At 32.1% G+C, this 26,793-nt stretch overlaps 7 protein-coding genes across 21 annotated transcripts; 4 read left to right on the forward strand and 3 right to left on the reverse strand.

Annotated features, from left to right (window-relative positions):
- The first annotated feature begins 2,292 nt into the window (after positions 1-2,292).
- LOC143190255 (uncharacterized) lies at positions 2,293-11,121 on the forward strand. 2 transcript variants are annotated; one of them, XR_013004199.1, is made up of 7 exons: positions 2,293-2,705; positions 2,780-3,377; positions 3,450-3,732; positions 3,858-4,143; positions 4,260-4,388; positions 7,498-7,861; positions 7,930-11,121. XR_013004199.1 is itself a non-coding variant. In XM_076394446.1 (7 exons), the coding sequence occupies exons 1-7, from the start codon at positions 2,586-2,588 to the stop codon at positions 5,996-5,998; spliced, it is 2,610 nt and encodes an 869-aa protein (XP_076250561.1). In that variant the 5' UTR covers positions 2,293-2,585; the 3' UTR covers positions 5,999-6,108. The 2 variants fall into 2 exon arrangements, 1 of the variants encoding a protein (XP_076250561.1); XM_076394446.1 differs by lacking the exons at positions 7,498-7,861; positions 7,930-11,121 and adding exons at positions 4,456-4,709; positions 5,059-6,108.
- On the reverse strand, positions 8,323-15,471 carry LOC143190251 (uncharacterized). 3 transcript variants are annotated; one of them, XM_076394429.1, is made up of 7 exons: positions 15,333-15,471; positions 14,188-14,402; positions 13,930-14,124; positions 13,635-13,859; positions 9,938-13,578; positions 8,754-8,841; positions 8,323-8,645 (listed from the first exon to the last, which is right to left on the reverse strand). In XM_076394429.1, exons 1-7 carry the CDS (start codon positions 15,335-15,337, stop codon positions 8,572-8,574), a joined length of 4,443 nt encoding a protein of 1,480 aa, XP_076250544.1. In that variant the 5' UTR covers positions 15,338-15,471; the 3' UTR covers positions 8,323-8,571. The 3 variants fall into 3 exon arrangements, with proteins under 3 accessions (XP_076250544.1, XP_076250545.1, XP_076250543.1); XM_076394430.1 differs by lacking the exon at positions 15,333-15,471 and adding an exon at positions 14,489-14,677 and having other exon boundaries at positions 8,758-8,841; XM_076394428.1 differs by lacking the exon at positions 15,333-15,471 and adding an exon at positions 14,489-14,677.
- Positions 14,711-15,771, forward strand: Pex7 (peroxisomal biogenesis factor 7). The gene is given in 2 exon segments (XM_076394457.1): positions 14,711-14,973; positions 14,976-15,771. Coding segments are annotated over 2 exon segments (921 nt in total). The 5' UTR covers positions 14,711-14,828; the 3' UTR covers positions 15,752-15,771.
- LOC143190267 (actin maturation protease) lies at positions 15,753-16,786 on the reverse strand. The gene is made up of 2 exons (XM_076394470.1): positions 16,280-16,786; positions 15,753-16,202 (listed from the first exon to the last, which is right to left on the reverse strand). Exons 1-2 carry the CDS (start codon positions 16,648-16,650, stop codon positions 15,905-15,907), a joined length of 669 nt encoding a protein of 222 aa, XP_076250585.1. The 5' UTR covers positions 16,651-16,786; the 3' UTR covers positions 15,753-15,904.
- Positions 16,676-22,761, forward strand: LOC143190252 (uncharacterized). Of its 12 annotated transcripts, none has more exons than XM_076394431.1 (17): positions 16,676-17,140; positions 17,384-17,649; positions 17,708-17,918; positions 17,970-18,116; positions 18,182-18,351; positions 18,401-18,610; positions 18,672-18,851; positions 19,949-20,063; positions 20,116-20,372; positions 20,436-20,688; positions 20,869-20,983; positions 21,200-21,307; positions 21,605-21,796; positions 21,857-22,059; positions 22,110-22,323; positions 22,369-22,489; positions 22,555-22,761. In XM_076394431.1, the coding sequence occupies exons 1-17, from the start codon at positions 17,090-17,092 to the stop codon at positions 22,583-22,585; spliced, it is 2,844 nt and encodes a 947-aa protein (XP_076250546.1). In that variant the 5' UTR covers positions 16,676-17,089; the 3' UTR covers positions 22,586-22,761. The 12 variants fall into 12 exon arrangements, with proteins under 12 accessions (XP_076250546.1, XP_076250547.1, XP_076250549.1 ...); XM_076394432.1 differs by having other exon boundaries at positions 22,378-22,489; XM_076394434.1 differs by having other exon boundaries at positions 22,110-22,296.
- Positions 22,755-25,905, reverse strand: Tektin-C (Tektin C). The gene is made up of 7 exons (XM_076394456.1): positions 25,687-25,905; positions 25,532-25,631; positions 25,225-25,479; positions 24,916-25,163; positions 24,643-24,865; positions 22,977-23,195; positions 22,755-22,919 (listed from the first exon to the last, which is right to left on the reverse strand). Exons 1-7 carry the CDS (start codon positions 25,761-25,763, stop codon positions 22,782-22,784), a joined length of 1,260 nt encoding a protein of 419 aa, XP_076250571.1. The 5' UTR covers positions 25,764-25,905; the 3' UTR covers positions 22,755-22,781.
- On the forward strand, positions 25,901-26,784 carry LOC143190270 (mitochondrial translation release factor in rescue). The gene is made up of 3 exons (XM_076394472.1): positions 25,901-26,111; positions 26,166-26,401; positions 26,454-26,784. The coding sequence occupies exons 1-3, from the start codon at positions 26,083-26,085 to the stop codon at positions 26,672-26,674; spliced, it is 486 nt and encodes a 161-aa protein (XP_076250587.1). The 5' UTR covers positions 25,901-26,082; the 3' UTR covers positions 26,675-26,784.
- Positions 26,785-26,793: the final 9 nt, after the last annotated feature.

Consider the following 26,793-nt stretch of genomic DNA (forward strand, 5'->3'; position numbering starts at 1 on the left):
GAATAGGTATCAAAATTGGTTCACTCCGTATTGCGCATGCACTTTGCTTGCACTAAAATACGTCTCCCCTAGCCAGGTGGAACGTCTCCAAGTGTTTCAAAACAAAATTCTCAGGAGAATTATCAATGCCCCATGGTTCGTCAGGAACAATCAAATTCATAGAGAAACAGACGCCCCCCAAGTTCACGATTTTATATCCGAGGTTTATTCGAGATATTTCTCCACTCTTCGTCTCTCGGACAATAGATGTATTACCGAGCTGGCCGATATTTCAGGCCAATAACTCATTCGGCTCTTCGTAGCCTTATTCTGTCACAGCCGACACTACCCCGTCGTCCTCTAACTCCTAATTGTCTCGACTTTCTCCGGCGAGCGATTAACTCATGTACCGCAAGCTGCGTGGTGTGATAACGACGCCACGTCCTTGCCTGGCCCTTGTGCCTCTTAACGGTGTTACCGGTTACGGGCACCCTCCTTACTAACAGTAAGAAGTATCAGTTAGGGTCATTGGATCAGCTGATAGGGTGGGGTTTAGTGGGTAGCCCAGAGGCAGCCTCCACATAACCAGTCCAAGTCGCTTATTCTTGCGGGTCTTCCCGACAAGGTATCCGTAACAGGATTCCCCTACCCGGTTCCAGGCCAAAAAAACTTTGCTTAGTTCCAGTGTTCGCCGCAAAACTTTCAGCGCGAACAGAATGGCGATCCAGATACCGCGGATCGGGCCAACAAATTTGAGCGAACGTAAAACTATCCTGAAAAAATAACCCTGTTTTTCCTTGTAATTTAATTATTACTATAAAGATGTCTTTGAATGATAAATATGTGTTTTATTATATATATATATATATATATATATATATATATATATATATTTATATATTTATTATTTATATTTATATTTATATATTTATTAATGAGTGATAATAATACAATAAAAACCTCATTAAAACACGAAAAATTAAAATATTTATATTTTACTTGCAGAAATCTGAAATAACATTTAACTTTGATTTCTATTTTGCAAATGGTAATTACAAAAAAACGTGTCAAAATTTTGAATTGTTTTTCTATCTTTCATTGAAAGGAATTACATTTATTGATACTCTCCATAGTCGAAAATTTGTGAAATAATATGGAAAAAGTATTTCACAACTGGTGAGAGAAAATATGTTTAATAATAATCTCATATAAAATAAGTATTAACAACATGAAAACATTTAGCTTGCCAACTAATTTTATTTAATTCATAGAATAATGCAAACACATCAATATGTAAAAATAACCACCCATTAAACGCACTATAACTATAACAATCGCATTTCTTAGCTTCTTTCCAAGAAGAACCATATCTTCGAACCTTTCTTCTAAAATATAAAGTAAAACTCATTAAACACAGTAGTTCTAGAGAAAAGAGTCACTTCAAGGTGATATTCCTTCATTTTTTCCAAGATATGTCTCAAATATGCTTGATAGCAAGTTTATTTTTTACTTTATAATTTGAAAAGATACTAGCATAATATCCTCTTATAAGGTCTGTGGCTCTTCCATCCAAATCATCTTGTACTTGTCAACTCTTATTTTTCATACTACTTATATATATACTACTCATATATATATATATATATATATATATATATATATATATATATATATATATATATATATATGTATATATATGTATATATATATACTTATATATATAATTTCTGTCCCTATCATTGACGGATGAATTGCCTGATGACTCCATTTATACATGTTGTACCCTCAAATAAAGGTTACATTCTTTTCTCTTGGGACTAAATATACCTTCTGGTGATTTTGGGTCATTTCGTAATCGTTAAAGAATTAATAGTAAATGTTTGAAATCATTTCACAAATCTATAAATAAAATCGTTATAAATAAAATCGCCATATAAGTGTCAAGTTATGTTCTTACCTTAAACTTCAAACGTGTTGAATTTCAATATTATTCGTATTTTCTTCCTTATCATAACTTTGTTTATTATGTACCATACCGGCCATACAATAATTTGATACTTTTTTAAAAACGATTAAACGGTACATATTATTTCAGCAATAAACATTGCTTTTTAGGAAAAGAACACTACACGTACCATCGAAAAATGATTCACAAGACATTTAATTTTAGCATCCCATTGTGAAAAGTACGATTATAAACAAAATAATACAGGGTTCCGAACCAAACGATGAAAACCGTCAAATTATTTTTGGAGATCGAAACTTTCTGAGAAGAATCGAACGGCCCACGAATTGATTTCGATCACCGCGAACGGAGAGATTTTCGCCAATCCATGCCTAACCTTCGCGCCTGTGTTCGCGCAGACCCCGAACGTTCGCTTCGTTCAACACTCTACTCACCATTAGGATTGGAATATTGCGCGTAGTTGTTTATTGCGTTGTACATTTGCCGGCTAATTTCATTCTAGGAATACTTGATACAGTTAATAAATAAAATTAGCAATTTATTCATTTAACTGTTAAATCGTTAAGAAATCCAAAGCGAAGAGCCGTTAGTGTATAGTCATAGCCAGTTGGTATATCAAGTGATCAGTTCTATTTCAAACATGGAAATTGAAGCCATAAATAGTTGTAAAAATAAGCTATTTAGTAAAGGAACTGATTTGATACAAGATATTACACTGAAAAATGCTATTAGTCAAATGTGGACATCACCACCCGCTGAGGTAAGGTCTAAAATATGTTATTAATTTATTTTAATTTACATATGATTTGCTTATACGTTTTTTTTTTATTTTAGAGAAAACTTATCCTCTTATATTTACATAATTCTGAACAGTCATTTAGTCACATGCTGTGCGAAAAAATAGGCAATAGTGAACTAATTACTTTATTAAAGAAAAGTTTTATTATGATAGGATGGGATATTGAACAGGAAAAATACCATGATACATTGAAATTATCTCTAAGAAATTATGTTAACCTTTCTGTACTATCTGACTTTATAACCAAAAGGATCGCGATGGCTGTATGTATTATGCCATTCCCAAATAACACCAGGATTTTCAAGTATTTTAGAGGAAATATTTCATATGGAGTTATGCTAGATTCGTTATATAACGCAGAAAATATATTTCAAGAAGAAATTATTAGAGAACAATTAAAACACTCTAATAATGATGCTAAGCAGTTTAATGGTATTACTTCAGAAAAATTGCAAAGAACATTTGCACATCTGCTTTGTCTTCGTGATTATGATAGATTTGAATATGATGAACATGCATATTTAAAAGATAAAATAGGTTTTGCTTTAAAAGGTGGTACTACTGAACCTGGATATGATGGGGAAACAAAGAAAAAGGTTGAACATTTATATGAAGTTATAGCTTCTAGGAGTAGTAAGTATTTCTATGTAGTTTCATTTCAGATTTGATTTAGAGAATTATTTATGCAATACATTTATTTTTTAGAGAATGTAGAGCAGTTTAAGGATTTAATTGATATAGCTTTTATCTTTAATTGTATTGAACCATTGCCATCTAAAATAATGAGTAACAAAGACACAGATACAGAACAAGGTTCCATAGAAGATATTACTACTGTTCCAATATTTGTATTAAGGAAATGCCGAGGTTCTGATGATCCTTGCAGAATATTTATAGATAATGAAGGTCAAGTATATCAGACATGGACAGAATATTTAACAGAAAATAAACTTTATGATTGCCTAATAACAGTTCCTCTTGACGGAAGGTTGGTTTTATATTTCAAATATCTGCAATTTTAACATCTAAGTATATAAGAACATATTGCGCAAAAAAGCATAGATTACTAATAATATGTTTTGGAGATTTTAATATGACTATAAAATATTTAAGGTACCAAATTCAAAATGACGTTGTCTTATTAGAAAAGCATCTGACAAATGGAAAAGTTTGCCAAAATTCTCAAGCTAAATTTTGGAGAACAGCTGATGATGCAAATCTAGTGGCTGGTATAATATCTGGATCCATTGGTTTAACAAATCCACTTTTTCCTATGGCACCCCAATTTTTTCCTATAGCATCAATAATTGCCATCGGCAGACTACTTGGAATCGCTAGTAAGGCTTGGTTACTTGGTCGTGGCGGTCGGTTATTATACAATAGAGAGACGGATGGAGAAGTAAGATATACATAGAATTTATAACCCTTAATGTTAATTTGTTATTTGGTGTGTTGCTCTTTTTTTCTTAGGTAATTTGATAATACTTTTAAGCAAATATTGAACATATGTTTTAGTCTAGTGTTATGAAATCAAAAGATCTAGAAGCGTCTATAAACATTGGAGATGGTATGCTTGCCCTTATCAATGAAGGTGCAAATTTTGGATTGGATTACAGGTTAACAAGAGGATATGTTATTAGCCAGGTGAGGGGCCTCTAAATTTGTGGGTGTAAATTAAAATTATGTATATTTGCATTATTTTGGGATTCAGGGTATGGTTTATGGTATTAAAGTTATAGGAGTATTAAATCTTGGAGCTAGTTTTGTTAGTTTATTTTATACAGGATATAATTTAGTTATTGAATGGATGTATGAGGGCACGCCATATGTTCTTTATATTATAGAAGAAGGTCTATCTCTTCTTTTTTTCCTAAATGATATGTATACATTTTCAAAGATTGCAAAGTTACAGCCTCACAGAATACTAAAGGAATTTGACGAACAGTCAGGAAGATATATAATTCGGTAATTATTCTAACAAGTCACTAAAACTATTAGGACTATGAATTATGAAATTTTTGTAGAATTATATGAGATAGTAATTTATCCGTATGTCAAATATCCGCTAAGGCTCTATTTGTTATGGGTCTTTTTACTAAATTCTAAACATTTTTATTAGCTACAAAAATTTTAAACTTTGCATGCAATGTATAACAAGAAATATATAACAAAGAAAAAACTATTGACAGTCTGCATTCAAAACACTGAAAAATAATTATATCTTCTATTATTCATAGTAAAATCCTTCAAAATTAATTTATAGTCCTTATAAATTTCACATTGAGCATTAAGGTAGAACAAAAATTATTTTTAGGAATATATTTAATGAATTATCAAAAGATGTTATATCTTTTCAAAGAGACTGTTTACAAAGTGAAGGTGAAATAATATTTCCACTTCGTAAAATACATAATAGAGATGAGATATTTGCCACCCTCACAAAGCACAGCGAAGAAATGAATAAAAAGGGAATAAAATTTTCCACTGAATCCAACAAAATAGAATTAAATGGCATATCTGTGGATATAAATGAATTTGTCGTTTTAAACAAAATGGAAGCTCAGATATTTCTAAATAAAATAAGCACTCAGGGTAATAACACAATATCTTCTGGTGCATTAAGAGCTATCTTCCACCTTACCATAACAAATGTTTTAAACGATACGAATCCAATTCCACTGAATCGAATCAACTTGGATATCAACACAAGTATAGATGACATTTTTAAATTACTGAACGTGTTCAACGAAAATACTAAATTGCAATTGTTACACATCCTTGAAAAAGGAATCCACTCTATTTCAGGAAAATCTGGAAATTACCAATTGTTTAGTGAAATTAATGAAGTAATTCCAGTGAGATACCAATTCTTTGAATACTTGTACTGGATCATCTCATATTTCACTAAGGAAGTTAATAAAACAGAAAAAGAATATCAAGAATATGAAGAACAAAATTTAATGGGAAAATCTCGACATTCTAACCCAATGTTTGATAAAATGAGTCCGATTTATAAAAAACGTGCAATAGCATTTTTTGAATATGCAGTAACGGCCTGCTTTCAAGGTGGGGAACTGAAACCTGAAGCTTTGAGTATGATCTTGAAATATCTCTCAGGATGGATTCTTAAATATATTTGTGATTATAATGAAAACAAAGAAAAAGAAATTAAACGTAAAAACCATTCTGCTAATAATACAAAGATCCGAACTGATTGCAAGAAGTGTGGAGGATACTATTTTCAGGACAAATGAGATTACAACTATATTTTCAACCACCATTCTTTTGGAAGAGCGGTTCCTTGGATGTGAATAAAAACTTATATTATGGATAAGTTGGCAAATATTATATATTATATATTGTTGGTTTTATATTTCCATTAAGACACGTAACCTATCCTTATCCTTACCTGATTTTCCGTTAGTTGAATCGTTTTTAAATGATAGATAAGAAAGACTACAATTTAACTAACAAATAAAATAATTTATTTATCTAATAATTTCTAAAAATATGTTTATTTTTGTGTTTATATCTAGATTGATAGTTTATTTGGTGCAATAAAGCTACGAACTGCAACAGTCCGTTATGATATGCTAAACACTATTCTTGGTGAATTACTACACGTCTCTGTGTCTATAAACTGATACAGATCATAAAAATATAGTTTATTGAGTTTTTCTTGGTTTTTATATAACACTTATTTCATTTTGAAATTCTCGAAATTCTTATTCCATACATTAGGGCTACTCAAATATCAAGGGGCTTCGTTAGGTTTCTCACAATACCCAATTCTTACCGGTAATAACATGATTTCAATAGAAAGGAAAGCAATTTTTATAAAATGACACAAGCCATCCGTTGTTTACGGAACTATTAGCCACAGAATGTTAGGGAAAGAACTAAATAGGAAAGCAGTTTGGCGACTTATTCGAACTAGATAGTACTTTAATAGCCATTTCAGGAACTTCCAGCCTTTTGAGGAATTTCGATGATTGATCTTAAACAGGCAAACCTGGTATCACTCCATTAATCTTTTAGAATGAATTTAAAAAATAATATAATTATAAACAATTTCTAAATAGCAAAAGAATCACCAGAAAATTTTTAAATAAAACTGGAAATTATGTTTTTCATAGATTATTTAGAACGATGAAATGTGTACCATCAACTACAGATGATCAGGCAGTACCAAAAAGTAAAGGTTCATATAATTTTTTTTTAATAAAGTGAATTGAGTACTAATTTAGCTAAAATCATCTTGTTTTTTGTCAGCCGGTATTTTTGTATACATACATACAACAGAAAAATAATTAAATATTGTTTGTTCTGGTAGCCGTTAATATAATGTAATATAATAATATAACAGAAAAAAATTATTCAAATATATATTGGAACTGTATAAAGTATAGATATTAATGTGCCAATGCAGAATTTTTTCTACTTGTTAAATATGAAAATTGTAATATTAAAATAAAGAATAGATTGTATCTTTTAATGTATTATATTTTATTTAGATCATACCAGTGTACAAGTAGGAAATAAAAGTTTTCACAAAAAATGTATTGCTATGTCAAATGCTAATGTAGAAAAGAAAAATGCAGTTATTTACATAGTCTTGTGTTTAATATCACAGAAATTTCCGCATATTCCCATTTAACATTATTTTATTGGAAAAAACTCCCTATTTGTTAAATATAAAAAAATCAGATTAGATAATATTGTAGTGCAGAGTTTTTTTTTATATTTTTTTTAGGTCTCCTTGTACCAACTATGGGTTTATCGGGACTGGGCCTAAAATTTAACGTGGGCTCCGAACCACGGCCTCAACATTAAGCCTACCGACTGGCGAGTGACCAACTTTAGAAACCACCCCATAAGACATCCGGTCTTACCCAGCTAAAAGTTTAAGACATTCGTGGTCGATTCAGGCTCACAATTGGACTCGATATGTGACGCTGCGATAGAGCTCCAGAAATATTTCATCATGATTACAAATCCGCAACAACGTCTAATTAGCGACTCACGCAAATATTATTAATTCTTCATTCGTACTGGAAAAGGTCTGGCTAGTCAGCTAGTGATAATATAACTTCCTAATACCCGTTTTTGGAAGGACGGTAATTTTAAATCCAATAATAAAAGAATTTATGTCGTGTTTTTACCGGGAATTTCATGTTTATTGCAGGTAATTTGGGATTTAAAATTTGATCAATCAGCCTTTATAACAGAGCGTGATATTTCTAATGAGTAACACACAAGTTATTTTACTTTAATACGAGTTCATTAGGTTGCACGCTATTGATACAGTCTCAGCTCGTGCTACCTATACCCAAAAGAATGGCGATGTTTTGATGAAGGCATTAGTTGTTTGATTAGTTTGATGCATTGTTTGACTTGAATAATGACAAGAATAAAGAAAACTTTTGACCGGAAGCACAAGACAATGGTTGCCAACTTATGAAGACACAGTTAGAAAAAAGAAGAATAAGAAACAGTGAATATGTGGCAAAATAGTTTTATATCCCTATATCGCTTTTCATTATATTATTTAATTAATTATAATAACAATAAAGAAGTATTTACTTACTATAAATTATATTTCTTGCACATTATGTATATAGATACTAAAATATATAAATATATATACAAATATTCTATACAAACAAAAAATTTCAATAGTTACATAAATAACTTCCATACGGGTATTTTACAATATAATAATCACATATTTCAATTTGTTTTAAAACAGAAAACATCAAAAAGGACTTTTTGTAGAGTAAAACACAAAACAAAGTCGGGTGATTTTAAGAATTTTGACGACAGTTTATCAACAAATACAAAAATGTGGCCTTTCTATGTACCAAATGATCCAAAAGTGATAGACTTGCTTGTAAACGGTACCTAAAGATACAAATAATTAAATTGATAATAATGATTGCATATGTTACTGGAAATATTGGAATAGATCCGAATAATTAAAATAATCGTAAAAACATAAATATGATGTACCTACTTGAATGGAAGACGTAACAGGAAAATTTCTAAGGGGAGAATAATCTTTGTTTCTGATTTCGGGAAAAGGCTCGTGTACAGGTCCCTAAAATAAATGAAAAACAATTAATGTTAATGCATGTTCGAAAAAATTTAACGAGTATTAGCTTTAAAACCGTCGTCAAACTAGAAGTTGGCTACAAATTTTACTAAATACTATGCAAAGACAAATATTGGGTGCTATGATGTATTTTAATAGCGACTATCTATTGATGAAAATGCAAAGTATCATTGCAAACAACTTAATCTAATTGATATTTTTTTAGGTAATATAACAGTTTTCCATATAATATTATTGAGTTATTTAGTGTATACCGACGCTAATCATGGAAAGCTCAAATTTAATTTTCAACATTCATTAATCTTGCTGTTTGATCAATTCTGTCGAAACTAATGCGACACTTTTAGAAACTTATAGTGATGCTGCTCCGTTTAATCTCAATTTTTGGTTTAGATTTCGATTTAAACCGTAATGTTGATGTAAATGACAAAGGACAGTCTAGAAGGCAAAAACGTTCAAAGACAATGCAACTGATTTAATGGACGATATCCCAACATAAAGTCTTAAAAGAACTTTCAGACAGCTTAGCAGTTGATGAATTTACTATTTCTAGGTGTTTAAATACGTTGAAAAAGATCCAAAAGAAGGAAAGATGGTCACCAATAAGAATTTACTGAAACTACCACCATTTCGAATGATTTCAATCACGTTTTATTGTTTGACAGGCAAAGATAAAAGTTTTCTGTCGCATGTTGTGACTAGTCAACTTTTACTCGTCGTGGAGAGCTATCCACATCAACACTGAAGCGGAATATTAATGACCAGAGAGCCTTACTAAGCATATGGTAGGTTCTGTAAGTTGTAGTGTAACTATTGGCCGCGATATCTAGAGAAGTCAATTAAACAAACTGAACATATTGTTGCATACAAGGCCAGCACTAGTGATTAAAACCTATCTGGGCCAATTCTAAAATATTTATGGCGTTTATATACACACATCCTTCGTTCGAGATTGAATCCGTAAGTTGTTTGAAAGATGGGAATGTACCGATTTTCATCAATAAAGCTTAAAATAGCACTTTAACAATAAGCTTCTTTTCACAATACAAATTATAGGCCTAATATATAAAGCTATACTAACCTTATTTATTTCTGGGAATATTGTACTTAAATTGAAGTTAGTTAAGGACGTCCCAACCGAATTGACCGAGGGCGATATCTCCGGGTGTTGGATACTGGTCCTATTTGGCGGAACGGAGGGTAAGGGAGGTATTAACGAACTGGGCGTAAGCTCGGATGTTGTTTTTGGATACAGTGGATTTTTGCACGAATACAAAGTGGACGTTGGTAGATACGTCGTGTGGAAGTCGTCGGGTAAAATGGGAGAATTAATAGGACCCGGTAGGGACAGAAACGGAATATCAAAAGAAGATAAATTACTCTCGGTTAAGGTTCTCTTCTTCGCCTTCTTACAGCTGATCGTCTCGTTCTTTTCGTCTTTCTCCGATCCACGATTGTAATGTTTCGTAGTGTAAATGTTTTTGTCCTTATGCGAAAGGTTCGTGTTTTGAAATATGTTGGAATTATCCATCTGGAATCCATCCTGGCCATTTGAACTATGCATAAAATTGTTATTGGGAATGTACGTGGTGGGTATCGCACAAGCGTTGGGGATGATGTTATTAGTTCCGTAGGTGTTGTTTTGAAACGAAGTAAAATTATGAGAAAATGTATTTGTCTGATAAGTTTGATTAGTCTGTATGTAGCTATTATCTTGAGGAACATCAACCGTGGGGAAATACGGTACAATATTGTCACTCAAAAAGCTCGCCGGTGGCTTATTTTGTCCAGTTAAGTTTTTCTTTCCTCCATCTGTACTCATCTGATTGCCAATTAATGCTTCAGCTGAATAACTACTCGGAATCATCTTGTTATTACGAGCTTGTTTGGAGTCACAGAATAAGTTCCCACTAACATTATTACTCCCATAATTCTTCGGCTGAATCCCCTTCTCCGATTTATGATAAACAGACATGTCTTTATTAGACTCGCCTTTGTTACTAACCCTCTTCTTTGGTGGATTGTTCTTCGAACGATTCCCACTGTTTCTCCTAGAAGAAATCTTCCCTGGTATCGTCTCCCTCTCCATTAATTGGCTGACCGAAAGGAAATTACTTTGTCCAGAATTATTTTCGTAACCTCCCATTTTTCTTCTGTTTTCCTTGTTTCTCTCTTTTACAGTGTTTTTCGGATCAATGGTAGTTATATTGTTCAAAGCCAGGTCTCCTACCAACGTTGGTAAAGTGGAAGACACGAAAGAATGAGCCGCGTCGAAAAACTGGGGCATTTTATTCGGCGACCACGAGAATTGATTGTCCTCTGTTTCAGGCCTCTGATAATTGTTATAGGTCGGCAACGTTATATCGCTGGACTTTCTCAAATCCTGCCCATGATTTAAATAATCACCAGAACCATACACTGAAGCACTACTGAAATGGACGTTTGCACTAGCTGTATTAAAAGTATTGGTCGTGTTTAAATTAGTAGTGAAATCGTTATCCTTTGAGAAAGGAGGAAGGAAATAATCCGTTTTATATGAGCTGCTACTGGTGGTATTTGGAGTAGTCATCCAGTTGATAAGTTTATTTTGTGAGCCCGATACTTTAACGTTGCTGTGATTAACTTGAGGTTCGTTGTAATTGTTCAAAAAATGATCGGATTTCCTATAATCTGTATAATTCCCACACTGGGACATATTATAACTTCTATCACTATCAGTTCCATAAGAATTATAGAAATAGTTATTTGTTCCAGCTATGGTGTAAGCCGGATTAAAATTCCTGTTTGAATTAAAAGTATTCTGGGCAAGTGAATTGCAATCCTTATAACTCAAGTAATTGCTCGAATTATCAAAGGATTTCGAATTATAAGGTTCCATAATATCAGTTTTTATTTTATTTCCACCAAAATTGTTCATCAGTGATTTAGCTTGGAATGAATTTGAATGTATTTGAGAATTGTGCCTGTCAGTGCTGTTTGTAATGCTGGAACATAGATTACCACTGTTGAAGCTCGGGTACTTTATACTGTTGTTTTTCTTATTCAATGCTGTCGATTTTCTGTCTATTGAACCAACATTTTCTGTGACTGGTAAACCATAATTCCGACATGACGAATTCTCAATGACTTTGTCTGTCTTTCTTTTAGCATGTTCATTACTCATTGATACATTATCCACAAAGCTACTCTGGCTGGTAACAGTTGAAGTCGTCACTAAATTACAGCTTGGGGCTGTAGAGACCATACTGTAATTATTATAAAAACCACCACAGCTATCTTTATTTGAAAAAAACGAGAAATTATCCAGATTTAACAAACTAGGTGTTAAACTTTCCGCATGAGATTGTGTGGCTTTTGTTGAGTCCATAGTACCAATCTGAAGTAAATTAGGCGTACCTGCATGACTCTCCGCATTTTCTTCGCCTTCAACTTCGGTAACTTTTGCTCCAGAAGACACTAAAGGAAATGCAAGCAAAAATGCTGCAGTTGGTGATGTTGACTCAGTATTTTGACAACCAGGTGGTACTTGTAAGGAAGCAAACAGATCATTTGATAACTCTGACTGAGGCAAATTGATTTCTATCTGTTTCAGTTCTGGGGGGTCATTTAAATCTTTGGTCACATGCAGCGCTTGGGATTCATATTTATTTATACTTAGATTTGATTTTATTGTAGAGATGCTGTATTGTGTTTTGGACATGGATGAATTAAATATAGAATTGAGATCTGGAGTAGTAATATTTGTAGTGGTTCTTACTGTAGCTTCTACGAGCTGTTCTTTTTGGTTGTTTTTGTCCAGCGAAGGTTCACAATTTATATTTTTACCTGAAATTATTGGTGTATGTAAAGCTTCTTGTTCTTTAGAAACAGATACTTTATCACACTGTTTTGTAACATTGATCAAAGTGGGAGTTTCTGATTCTGATATGGCTGGTTCATGTAACATCTCAGGTATAGTTGATTCTATAGATTGGTTTGTAATTGTATCACTACTCTGGCTAACCACAGCTTTACACTCCCCGATCTGCAGTTTTGATTCACTATTAACTGCAGAAGATCTCTCATTTTTATTGTTGGGTACATCTGATATCTCCACTAAAACAGGCTCACAATTTTTGAGAGAACTTGAAGGTGAACTCTTATCTCCCCCTCCTTTTGTTAGCTCTGTTTCATGCTTCACCTTTTTTTCTGTATTCTTAATATCAGGTTGTTTTCTTTTATTTCTATTAGTACCATTTTTATCCACATTAATTATTTCATTCCCATTAGTTTTTGCTACTTTTGCTTTTGTATTGGTATTATTCATACAACAGTGACTTGCCTTTGATGACAAGGCTGGAATTGGAACTTTGTTAACTTGGGTGGTTTTTGTAAAGCAAGTTTTTGGCCTTATTACTGGTGGAATATTACTGTATATTACATCACTAGAAAGTTTTATTTCCTTTGTTTCAGGTAGCTGTACATTTGAAATGGTATTTTTTGTAGTACATGTTGTTTTAGAACTACAGGAGACTACAATCAGAGTTGAAACTCTATTTTGTATAGGATTTAAAATAGGTAGTATTGGCAGCATTTGAGGAGTTGGTAGAACAGGCATAACAGTACCATTGGTTAAAATTAAAGTTCCAGTACCTAAATTTGTACTTGAACTAGCTGTGATAATTGATGGTTTAATGTTAGGTGATACAATTGGTGGTTTTAAAAGAACTGAATTTGTTATCACTAAAAATAAAAATGTTATTGGATTTATAAGGATAGAAATACAGAATAAGAAATACCTGTTTGATTTCCTTTTTTTGAATTCTTTGCTATTATGTAACAAGAATTGTTGATTAAATTTGGCTGTGATACAATAAAAACACAGTTTGCTGATGAAACAAATTTTGATATTTGTTCCTTTTTGGAATTTCTTTTTCCTTTCATACATGGACTAGAATTTTTCTTAAGCTTTGAGTTCACACAGGCCTTTTTCTTTGGTTTCAATACACTTATCTGATTTTCTTCTAAAATAATAGTATATAGTACCAAACAAATAATAAATGTATTTATATATATATTTAATAAATTTCTTACTTTCCAATTCCTTTTGAACAGCTTTAACTTGATCTTCTGATAATTTATAAGCATCTTTATAACGTCTACTAAATTTCTTAACAGCACTATATTCCCTAGGTACAGTAATGCCCGCATTTTTAAGTAAATTACTAAGTTGTTCATTTCGAACTAAAAGTTTTTTTATACGATCCTGCAATTTTTTAATTATATCAGCTAAAATCATATATGAAGGATTACTAAAATTGGATGTTACTATTTTATATAATGATCAATTACCTTTGATTTTTTCTGTTTCGCCTTTATCAGGTTCAGCAGGACAAAGAAAATTCTTTAACTTCTCATCTAAATCTTTGATTGCCAGTTTGGCACGTTCCAAAATTTCGATTTTGGAAAATGTCTTTGAAGAATCATAACACGGCAAAACTTGACTTAATTTTGTAAAACCTTCATTCAATCTATTTCTTCTTTCTTTTTCCCATGCCCTCGTCTTGCTATATTAAATATATATATGGTAAAAATAAGTAATATAAATAGTAAAAATAGTAAATTAATAAATATGGTACAAATATCATTTTACCTCTTCTCGCGGGGTTTTTTTTGTTGCATGTTTCAAATAACTATATTGCAAAATTATCATATTTATGGAAGATACTAAAGCTCATTTCTATGAATATAACACATACATTATAAATATTTGGTTTATTAACGTTTAAAAACAAACCACCATAACCTAGTATAATCCCTGTCAACAACTTTTTTCTATGCCTGTCAATCCTTAAGAATTCAAAGGCTTTACCAACTTATATTACAGAAATGTGGCAACAGGTTAGTTGGATAAAAATTAATTAATCTTATACTTGTTACTTTTCCCCGAAATATTGAGAATTCCTCTGTGTTTTGTGTACATTTCGTTCCAAATGTTAAAATTTGCACTTTTAGGAAAATGTGGATATAGCGTTAAATTTTCACCTCTAATTCCTAATTATTTAGCAGTAGCTACTAGTGAATATTTTGGATTAGCAGGAAGTGGAACCCTGATTGTTTTACGCCTGAATTTTGAAGATTAGATGGACTTTATGATGTTGTATGGCCTTTATTCAATCCTAATTGTATAATAACTGGTTCTGGCGATGGTGTTTTACAATTATGGGACTTAAAATATGAAAAAGTGCCTCTAAAAGTGTATTCGGGACATTATGGCGAAATATCATCTATAAGCTGTTCAAAAATTTACCATCAATTCATAAGCTCTTCATGGGATTCCAATATTAAATTATGGGATTTAAATGAAAAACAAGCTGTTAGTAATTTTAGAGAGCCGTTTGGTGTGGTGCATAATACCAGCTTTTCAAAACACAAAGAATGTTTATTTTCATCAGTTTCTGAAAGTGGTAATTTAAGAATATGGGATACGACAATACCTCATTCAATAATTTGTTGTAAAGCACATGACACACAAATTTTATCATGTGACTGGAGTCCGTTTAATGAATTTCTTATTGCCACAAGTGGAAGTGACGGTCTTATACGTGGATGGGATATAAGAAATTGTGTCCAACCTCAGTTTCAAATTAAGGATAGTGGATGTCCTGTAAAAAGAATACAATTTTCACCATATCATTTTGATATTTTAGCTACTGTTGGATATGATTTTAAAACAAAAATCTGGGATATTTGTAATGTTCACAAACCCTTGAATATATCTGTTAATCATTCAGACTTTGTATATGGTTTAGACTGGAATTATCATAAACCAGGTCAATTAGCTGACTGTAGTTGGGATAAGATGGTTTCTATATTCACACAAAATTCTTTAGAAAATTTGAAACATAAAATGTAAATAAAATTCATCAGAAAATATATTATTGGATATTTCTTTAAATAAAATTATTTCAATATTTGTCTAATGATATACTATAAATACTCAGAATAAGTTATACAACATAATGTGTAAAAGAAGCAAACCAACACAAATTCATTTAGGTATGAAATATCACACATTTTTTTGGTAAATTAAAATGCACTTATTATTTAATCCTAATGGACCAGCGATTCCCCCTTCTGGCAACCTGTATTCTAAATCTTGTAATTTTCTGTCAGGAGAAAAATCAAATAATTGCTGGTTACTGTCTGCCAAATCATTTATATTCCATATGGCTAAATTTCTGGCTTTTCCATGTCTGGCTATCACAAAAAAATTATCATCAGTTTCAATAGCACCAGAAATGACACACCAATGTGCTTTGTGACCGTTATGAAACCCTGGTGAATTATCCTTATTTGTATCATATCTAAATAATTTTTTAAGGAAATAGATTTTAAATTAATTCACATTAAGGGCTTTATCGTATAAAAAAAAGAAGGATACGGCACTAAAAGAGCTGCACCTTTCAGCAACCACTGCTTAATTCTATCACAATTAAGGCAACCCTCAAATAATTCAATTATGTGATTAGGCATAAAACCTGACACCAATTCTGCCATTTGTAAAACACTAAACATTTCTCCGTTATATGTAAAACATTTTGCCTTGGCAACTTCAAAAATCTCTTTTACTTTATCTTTAGTAGGTTCTTCAATTAATATAGCTAAAGCAACAAGTCCACACTGTGGTCCCTCTTGAATGTATCCATGCAGGGAACGATATTGCCATCGTTTAGGATTACGTAGTTCAACCCTTTCGAACAAAACACATACTTTATGTACTTCTGAATATCGTACGGCCCAGTCAAAATCCATTTTTGGAAATTTTGTATCATAATAGTTTTTAGGTTAAGTAATTAAGTCATATTTACAATAACACAACTTTTTTGCTATATTTTAAAAATAATATATTATGATATGAACGAAAGTAGTGATTAAGACTTTAATTATATATAAACAAGCTGAGTTCAAAATTATTGGTTCCATTGTTGTCAGTTCTTGAGCTAGCCTTTAACTTATATAGCCTTGTGCTCTTTGACAACCATATGACACTGAGTTTTTCTATGCGCTGAGTCTTCGCAAAAAGATCGAAGAAAAATTAGAACAGGTTTACTCGATACGAATTTATAACTGTTTTTGTAGTTCTTTGTTTAAGAAAGCGACAAAGAAGTCGGTCACTCACTTTAAAGAATCATAATGAAGACTTAGCAATAAACAAGTAAATTCATACCTTGTATTGATCAACTGATTTCAAATGGCAACAAGGAATAAGCCAGGAAATAAACATGATGACCACAGTGTTGAAGTAAGTATTTATTATTATTATTGTTTGTGTTGTAGTTAATTATATTCGTTAGGGGATAATTTTAATTTATCAATATACCAGAGATTTTAAATTTGTCATATTAACATCTATAAGTCAAAATCATTGGTAGAAATTGAGATGAATTTAGTAGTAAATTATGGATTGTTTTAGTAATACAACATCAGAATGCGTAATACTATGTGATTATAAACAACAAGTAGAAATAAGAAAATTCTGTTTTAGACCCTTGCAGAAGTATTTCGATGCTTCATTTGCATGGAGAAACTGCGGGATGCTCATTTGTGTCCACATTGCTCAAAACTTTGCTGTTATGTTTGTATAAGAAGATGGTTGACTGAACAAAGATCTCAGTGTCCTCATTGCAGGGCATCTTTGCATTTACATGAATTAGTAAACTGTAGATGGGTAGAAGAAGTAACACAACAATTGGATACTTTACAAGCTGTAAGTCTTAATGGCAATAGAGGAGATGAAGGAGACAGAGATAAGTAAGTTAATTTTTAATCCCCATATTTGCAAATTATACATACATATTATATTTCTTAGGTGTTCCACTCATTTGGAAAAGTTATCAGTGTATTGTTGGACATGCAGATGTTGCATCTGTCATCAATGTGCTTTGTGGGGTGGTACACACTCTGGCCATACATTTAAACCCCTTGAAGAAGTATATGAACAACATGTTACTCAAATTAAAGATGAAGTGGCTCAGCTTCGAAGGAGGTTAATGGAACTAATTAGTATTGTTCAGGAAGTAGTAAGTTTAAATTTATTATTAATACTGTTGATTTTTAAGTTGGATTTTTAGGAGAGAAATGTTGAGTCTGTGAGATCTGCTAAAGATGAAAGAGTACGTGAAATTAGAAATGCAGTTGAACTAATGATTGCCAGGTTGGATTCTCAGTTGAAAACAAAATTGTTAACTTTAATGGGGCAAAAGGATACTTTAACTCAGGTCCGACAAAACATATAGCTTCCTTCTGACTCAATTTATGAATTTTATGTTTTTTTCTTGAACAGGAAACAGAGCAGCTTGAGCATCTATTACATGAAATTGAGCACCAATTACATACTTGCACTAAATCAGAGCTAATAACCAAAAGTTGTGAATTGTCCAGAATGATTCATAATATTCGTAAAAAACCGATGACAAGTTTCGTAACTGCTCCAGTTCCAGCTGATTTTCACAGGTTACTAGAAAAGATTCTTTTATCAGTTTATTTACTATATAATTTTTAGTGAAATTGTACCAGCTTATAGCAGCAGCACTTTTGTAATGCACGGATTCACTCAATTACAAAGGAAAGCAGATCCAGTGTATTCAACACCATTACACTGTAATGGTTTATGCTGGCGGCTGAAGGTGTATCCAGATGGCAATGGCGTTGTCCGTGGGAATTATCTGTCTGTTTTCTTGGAGTTAAGTGCAGGATATCCAGAACCATCGAAGTAATGCCCTTTATTTAATTGCATTAATTTACTTATTTATGAAGTTACCGTTGTTTCCTAGATATGAGTATCGAGTCGAGATGATCCATCAAGCAAGTAGAGATTCAACAAAAAATATTATCAGGGAATTTGCGTCCGATTTCGAGGTTGGCGAATGTTGGGGCTATAATAGGTTCTTCCGTTTAGATCTCCTGGCGAGCGAAGGATATTTAAATGTCGCTTTGGACACACTAGTTTTGAGGTAAATAGAAATTAAAATTCATTACCCTTAAAAATTCTGATTAATAAACTTGGCTATTTCTATTTCTTAAAAATCTTAAGCTTTAAATAGTTCTATTGAATTTTGATAAACTTTTCTTTCTTAGTGCCTTTTAAAGTCTTAAATATAAACCTTTTTAAATATTTTAATGGCTTGCATCTTCTCAGTTATAAATGCAATGGCATGTATACAATTCTTTAAACAGGAAAAAAGTATATAGAAGGAAACAAATCACATTCATACTTTTAATCTCTTGAAATACAAATTTTTACTTTTTTTTGGCACACTTTTTGTACCATAATTTCAAAGCTAGTGTTATAAAATCATCAACAGTGAGATTCAAATTAATAAAAAAAAATCGTTTTTATTAAATTTATGTCGAATTTGTTCCTCTTTTCTTTCCTTGTCATCTTAAAATAACAAATAGCTAAACGTTCAAGAGTATATTGCAGTCTTTCAGTACAGTATTTGTTTCCAATCATTTTATAATTATTAGTATAATTTTTGGACATTTTTGAGCCTTATTGACTTTGAATAGAAATTACCAATCTTAAGACTTAAATTGACTGTTGTAGTTATTGTTTCAAAATATTAATATTAAATTCAACCCCATTTTTCAAAGTTATGGTAGGCAGAATTGATTATTGAGTATTAATAAAATCTTTTATTAATAAAAACTGGCATATTACTGATAACATTCCTTGCGTTAATTTTTCAGTGCTTTATTTAAGAAATCGAGCTTTTCAGTGGCATTGTGAGACATTAATTCTCGTATCAACTGAATTTTATGGACCTAAGGGATTTTAATTTTTCTGGTGTTATATTGGTATTTTCAAACCATTGAACCATCTTCTAATAATAAGAATGCTTGGCGCAATATTGACATGATGATTTTAAATATTACAGAATCTTCTTTACAATCGCCATATCACCCGTTATATTTCAGGAAGTATGCTAAACCAATAAAAATTTCCTTTTAAGGCACGCAAGTATGGTTCAAGTGTGGTGTACAACTCTACTTGAACAGTAGTAGTAGTTGTTCAACATGTGGGAATATTGACTTCAAATTATATGTTTAGATTTCAGGTTCGTGCTCCGACATTTTATCAGAGATGTCGCGACCAACAGTGGTACATTAATCAACTACAAACAGTTCAGAATCAGTATATTTCGCAAATCAACGAATCCAAAGAGGTATATATTCAGGTTTTGTTACTAACTAACTCATCTATGAACGTATTTAAAGCGCTTAGCTGCGGAGATATCCCGAAATGCTGTGGCTGCTACATTAGGAACTAATTCTCAGACGGACATAGCCAATGTCGCGTTAGTGAAAAGCATGTACACGCTCCAACCTATTCCGACTTCGATCACGAACGATGTCGCGATTGACAATCGTTCAACGCCATCTACGTCTCAAAGTAATGTAGCTGAAAAGTCGTATTCAACAGATTTAGCCAGTATCAACACAAATATGGGTGTGACAGCTTTATGTTCTATAAGGTAAACTAAGACCTCAGTTATAATAAATAATTTATTTTATAACGATAACAATATTTATAATAGTGGATCTGAACCAAAAGCCGTTTCGAATAGCGACTGTCCGTGTTCATCGAAAGCACAACAGAATGTCAGCAGTAACAGCTCAACATCGGCTTCCTCAATTCAAACGCAAATAAACAGCAGTAAAAAATCAAACGATACGGAATCCCATCAGAATTCCCCGCATCAACTGCTAGGTTTAGGGGTTTCGTTGAGCTCTCCAAATCTTCTTAACTCGGCTGTGTCTTTGATGTTGAGCAGTAGTAGCAGCGAAAGTGTAAGTATATTTCTATTTTTTTAAATTAATTACGTCTAACATTATATATGCATACTGCAATTTTAATTTACAAATTAATTTATTACTATTGTTCTGTTGTACTTACATTAATACACAATCAAGGCGAGAATACCTCATTAATACAAATATTTGTATTTATGTATGTCGTGTTTTTTTCAGGATTTAAGCGAACCTGAACCTCTAATGGAGGAATTTCATCATCAGGAAGGTAATTTGACCGGTACTGGAGACAATTCTAATGATGAAAACGATGTAGATATTGAAACAATGTCAGGTTAGTACATAACATGAACAATAAGTAGGGTGTAAAAAGAAACAAAATATATTCATTAATAATATTTTCCGTTGTATCATACACAAATGAAAGACAATAGTGGTAAGTTAGTTAGAAGTTTTTCCATGTCTTCATACTTTCTTAATTCCTTTGTGTATGAAAATGTTATTGTTAATTGATATTATGTACAATGGCTTCATGGCTTTGAATGAATAGGTAATGGCGATTATGGTAACGCTTCTTGCGACTCCTACGAGTGCCAAAGTCCTGAACGGGGTGGTCAAGTAGCTGAAAGAGACACAGAACCTTCAGTTCCATTTGAAGGTCTGTCTGTACAAAAATAAAAAAAGAAAATATTTATATCTACATTTTTTATATTATAGTTTGTATATATTTATATATATGACTTCTAATAAACATTTATGCAGACACTTTTAAAAATAATCAAAACTTTATAATAGTATTTCTTTGTGTTCATTAACGATATTGTGATATTAAATGTATCACATGATGTAGCATGTAACTGATGAAAAAAAAACATTGTCCATTATCCTAAATCCCATAAATGGTGAGATGGTTTTTAATGGACTACTCTCAGGTCATCTGGACTTTTTATTTTAGGAGAAAACGATGTTGAATACGCCGAATTTTCAATGGATCAAGGCCTGCTAGTTAGAGAGTCAAGCTCGGCCGCTAGCAGTGTCGCAGGGGCGACAGCTTTATCACCTACGAACTTGACCAATAGTTTTGAAGACAAATTAAAGTTGATTGGCTTCTTTGATGATGGATCTAATAAAGTTAATACTGTTAAAGGTTAGTGATCAACCATAAAAATTCAATTTTACTTCTACTGCTTACTAAATTTTATTTAAGGACTCCTGCCCACTAATTCGCTTGTTCTATTAGATGTAGCAACTCCATTAGATTTAGATTTACTTGGCACTGAGGATTCAGGTCCGTCAGCTATCGATCGTAAAAAACTCAGGCATCGATTTCGACCAGTAACCGATGTTTCGTCTCCCGTAAGCGACACTTCCAGCGAACCGTGGACAGAAACAGTTCCAATTAATACAAAAGTAATGAGAGCTCCATGATTTACAGTTCTTTCTGTAAATTCTAATTTTAGGAATCAGTAATGGGGCCATTAGAATCGTTCCTGCGATCGATCAATTGTTATCCAGAACACGATCAGAACCGCAAAAAAGATTCGGCAGCTCAGCGGGAAAGGAGAAAGCATCATTCGAAACCTAGTCATCCGGCTCCGTTATTTCAATTACCTCTACCTCCCCCGCCTCCACTGAATAATTCATTAGGTAACTATTTTCAGCCGTCTACAACAGGTAATTTCCGATATTGGTTCATTTTCCTTTTTTCATCGTCATCAGTCGTTTCAGAATTCAGTTGGACGCCATCATTGCTAAGCCAAAGGCGCCTACCGAAAAACCAGCGGAAAAATCCGAGTAATAATCTTTCAGTGCCAGAAAAGGACGATAGAAAAAACGGAAGGTATATTAAGAAACGATTGACTGAGCTTCGATTTTGTTTTTCAATTTCGGGTTTTTATTTTTTAGATCATCCGATCATGAACCTCACTCAGCTTAATGTGACAACTAAGTAATACGAAACTTATTTATTGATTTAGTTTGTTGTTAAAATGTATCATTCCAAGAATAATACTATTTAAGGTTTAGGCTGTGTACTTATATTAATTATTTGTGAGTTAATCCACTTTTAATTGAAAATTCTTATTTACGAAATAATATATGTGTAACCAATTGTAGGAATGTTTTATTTAGAATTAAAATGCGTGGTAATTCATGCTCTGCCTTAACGTCATGCAGTCGACTTCATCGATCTTGAGTGAATTCGTTTTCACATTCATATCTTCTTCTAACTGGATTTGGGTTTTTAGAAGATATCGCAATGAAGCTTGAGCCTACACAGTGGTCATTATTTTATATGATGTATTAATTTTGAAAAAGTACAATTTTACCTCAGCTAACATTTGTTGCATTGATGTCAAATTCCTCCTCAATTCAGATACTTCATTAACTAAAGCAATTTCAACCAAGTCCTTGCAGAGTTCCATGCCTGGTCGTTGGGCTCTGTTGCCTAAACGAGTATGGGCCAGCGCCATGTAACCTTCCTTTTCACTGATAGATTTTTCCAAATTTGTTATAGTTCTCGTAATTTCGTTAGCTTGTCTCATTACCTGGAAAAATATGCGAAGGATTTAGTACACTTTATCTATAATAGTCCATATACTAAATTCCGAGTGTATTTAACCTGTTGTTTATTAATTGTTCAATATATGAGACAACAAACTACGTGATTGAGGAGCATGCCAAATAATGAAACCTCCCTTTTGGCTGAAAAATCATATTTAATGAGGATCATTTTTGGACGAATAAGGCACAGAAGTGGGAAAACATGTACATAAAGTTAGTGTAGTGGATCAGCATCATTGGATTCCAGTCTAATCGTCCTCTCTCTTATCTATGATTATTGGTATGTATGACTTCAGATACCTACAGAATTTTTGTCCAAGCGAGTTTTTATCGTCTTCGTTGAAAATTGATAACTATATACCTTTGGTAATCATTTTAAAATGGGTGGGAATTACTAATTCATTTTCTTCTAGAGAAGCCCACGTTTTGGGTTAAAACTTTATATTGTTCAAAGATAGGAATCCCACAAGAAATTCATAATGTGAAGTGTGTCTTCAGTTTGCAGTTTTATTGTCTTTTTTAGATAATTTTAATGACAATCAGTGATTCAATGTCAATTCAGGGTATTTGTAAAATTAAAAATAAATAGTATTTTCTTAAATAACATCAGCATTTATACAACTAATCCACGTCACAGCACTACCAATTATTTAGCGATAATTTACACAAGTCTCAACAATTATATCCAACTAATATCTCTTCACACCTTAGTGCTTTAAAGAATTTCTAGAACAAAGATTAATTTTTTAAAAAGAAACTTCCAGCCGATACAAAAACTACCTCAGCAATGTGTTACAACTCTGAACTACGGTGATAATGAGTCTTAATTTTCTTGAAGAAAGTTTTCATGTTCTAACGTTGAAAAAAAAGATAATATTTAGCCAGGAACGGTACGCCACTTGATGAATTGATTCTTCTGTATGGTGTTCGTCGACAGATTTTATCATTCCGTGTATGCCATATTTTTTGTGCGTGGCGACGTTTCCATAGAATAAATACCTAATGTTTTCAAAAACTTTTTTTGTTTCGCTAACAACTGGCACAGTATAGTGATGATAATTGATATGTTTTAACATGACAGCAATAACAACGTTGCGTACCAGAATATCTTTCTAAGCGGATATAACATAACGTGTCCACTAAGACAGTTCGATTTGCTTGCTAAACTTGTCTTGTTTTTTTTTCTAACCGCTGGTCAATGTCAATAAGGGGCAATCGTGCGCAATTAATTTTAGATCAATCTATGCGTTAAAGGTGTGAAAAATTGAACCACTCGGATCCGCGACACCGTGAGAAACCTCGATGAACATTTAAACTGTTCAATATTCAATATATAATGGCATATATGGGCCATCACAGCTTGTTTCATTCTAATTATTTCAACGTCGATACGGCCTTACTGAAAACCATAAAAATCATTGTATAACCTACCTCAGCATGTTGAATTTCAATCTTTGTTTTGACCTCCTTTATTTCATCAGTTCGCCTTTTGAACGCATTGTTAACACTGTGGTATTGGTCCCACAAATCGTCGATAGCTTGCTTGATCAAAATATCTGTATAACTTCTTAATTGCCTGGCAGAATTTATTTCTTTGGCGGCTTTTTCAATATTGGCTTTAGTGAAATCTTCCCATTCCTCCAAAGTGATATTCCTGTAAAACTTAGCATGAAGCAGTCATATTAAATCTGATAGAACCAATACCCTCGGTTTAACGGAGTAAAACCGTGATACAAGCTAAGATTTAAGCTTGTATGTGTGAGATTACTGTTATAATTGTCGATTTTATGCACATTACTTTTATCTTCCAAGTCTCTATCCATAAAATACATCGTCGATTTCAGACGCCTGACTTGTTCATTTGCTTGTTGTAAGGCTTTCTTTAGCATCGCTTGCGTACCTTCGATTACCTCCAATTCTTTTTTCAATTCACGTTCTACATCATCGTAACACTAAAATCACATATTTAATGTGTGATTTAAAATACATATTGCTACACATATAATAACTAACCAAATCAATCCCAATTCGTTGTTCCCGTAATATTATACATTTTTCACATATAGCTCTAGCATTTTTATCTAACGACTCTAAACAGTCCTTAATTCTCTCCATGTAAGTTTTAAGATTATCAACTTCAATGCACACTTCTTTCCTCTGTTTTTTTATTTCGTCGGTATTAAATTCAATGTCTAGTTTTCGTTCTTCCAATTTATGATCTGTATCCTTTTTGTTCATCTCTGTTTTTTCTTCAATTTCATCTTTCACCTTAAATATTACATAGTTATTGTTATTAATAAGAATCATTATTTTTCGTTACTCTTTCGCATTCAGCTATTATAGAATCTGCTAGTTGTTGTTGATCCATACAACATCTTTCTCTGTGTCTATTGTTTAAATTCCATTCTATTAGACTATATCTAGAAAGTATAGAAGGTAGTATGACATAATTATATTTAAATAAAAAGTATTTACCTAGCAGGCGGCGGAGGTACAACTATCAAAGATTTTGTTTTTAATTGAGTGTGTATTGAATATTTAGATAAAGCCATTTTATAATTGTGATTATAGCAATCAAATGATATGTAAAATCAATATTTTCAAAAATTATTTTTATTTCCATAGTAACAGAATTTTCCCACCCAAATTTAAATTCAGCAATATGTAATAATAACATAATAATAAGCAATAAAGGTAGAAGAGGTAGAAGATTTTAGAGTGAACCTGTGAAAATGGGTTTACCTAAGAAAATTGAAATTTTAAAATTATACAAGGATCTTTTGCGATATGGCCAGGAATTAAAATTCACCGACAAAGAATATTTTCAGAAACGCATCAAGAAAGAATTTAAACAAAATAAAGTAGTTACAGATGAAACCGACATTAATTTCAAATTTGAGGTTAGTAAATTTATTTTTATCATCTTATTATTAAAGTAATATATTTCATTTTAGAAAGGGATTATTTTACTTCTTCGAAAAACGGTCATATAGTATGCAGAGTACACTACAATTTGTTTTGAGTTATAGTTGTAGACAATATTCTAGTTATAAGAAATATATAGATTATTCAAAAGTTCCCGTACTAAAAGAATCAGATTTATATGAGCAGTTTGTTAAAGGTTCTGGTCCTGGTGGTTCCAAGATTAATACAACTTCAAGTTGCGTTGTTCTTAAACATATCCCAACTGGTGGGCTTTAACGTTATTCAAAAAACATTTATGTTAGTATTATTATCCTTAGGTCTTATTGTAAAATGCCAGAAAACAAGATTTTTGAATCAGAATCAGAGCATTGCGAGAGAGCTTCTTCTTACAAAACTAGACAATTTATTAAATGGAAATGATAGTGTTGAGTCCCAAAAGAAACGACTGGCTGAAAAAAGGAGTTTAACCTGTAGGTTGAAGAAGGAAAAGTTAAAACAAATGAAAGAGACATGGAAGGAAAGGGAATCTGTGACTTGATTTACATTTTTTATAAATATATGTACACACTTTCACATAAATCTGGATACAGAAACAATGGTTCAATGTAATTTTTTATTTATATTTTTAAATAAATGGAAAAAATGGAAGATGATTTT

This window comes from Rhynchophorus ferrugineus, unplaced genomic scaffold (genome assembly GCF_030347505.1).
Source record: "Rhynchophorus ferrugineus isolate W39M unplaced genomic scaffold, kcgeb_rfMv2 rfM2, whole genome shotgun sequence".
NCBI lineage: Eukaryota > Metazoa > Arthropoda > Insecta > Coleoptera > Curculionidae > Rhynchophorus > Rhynchophorus ferrugineus.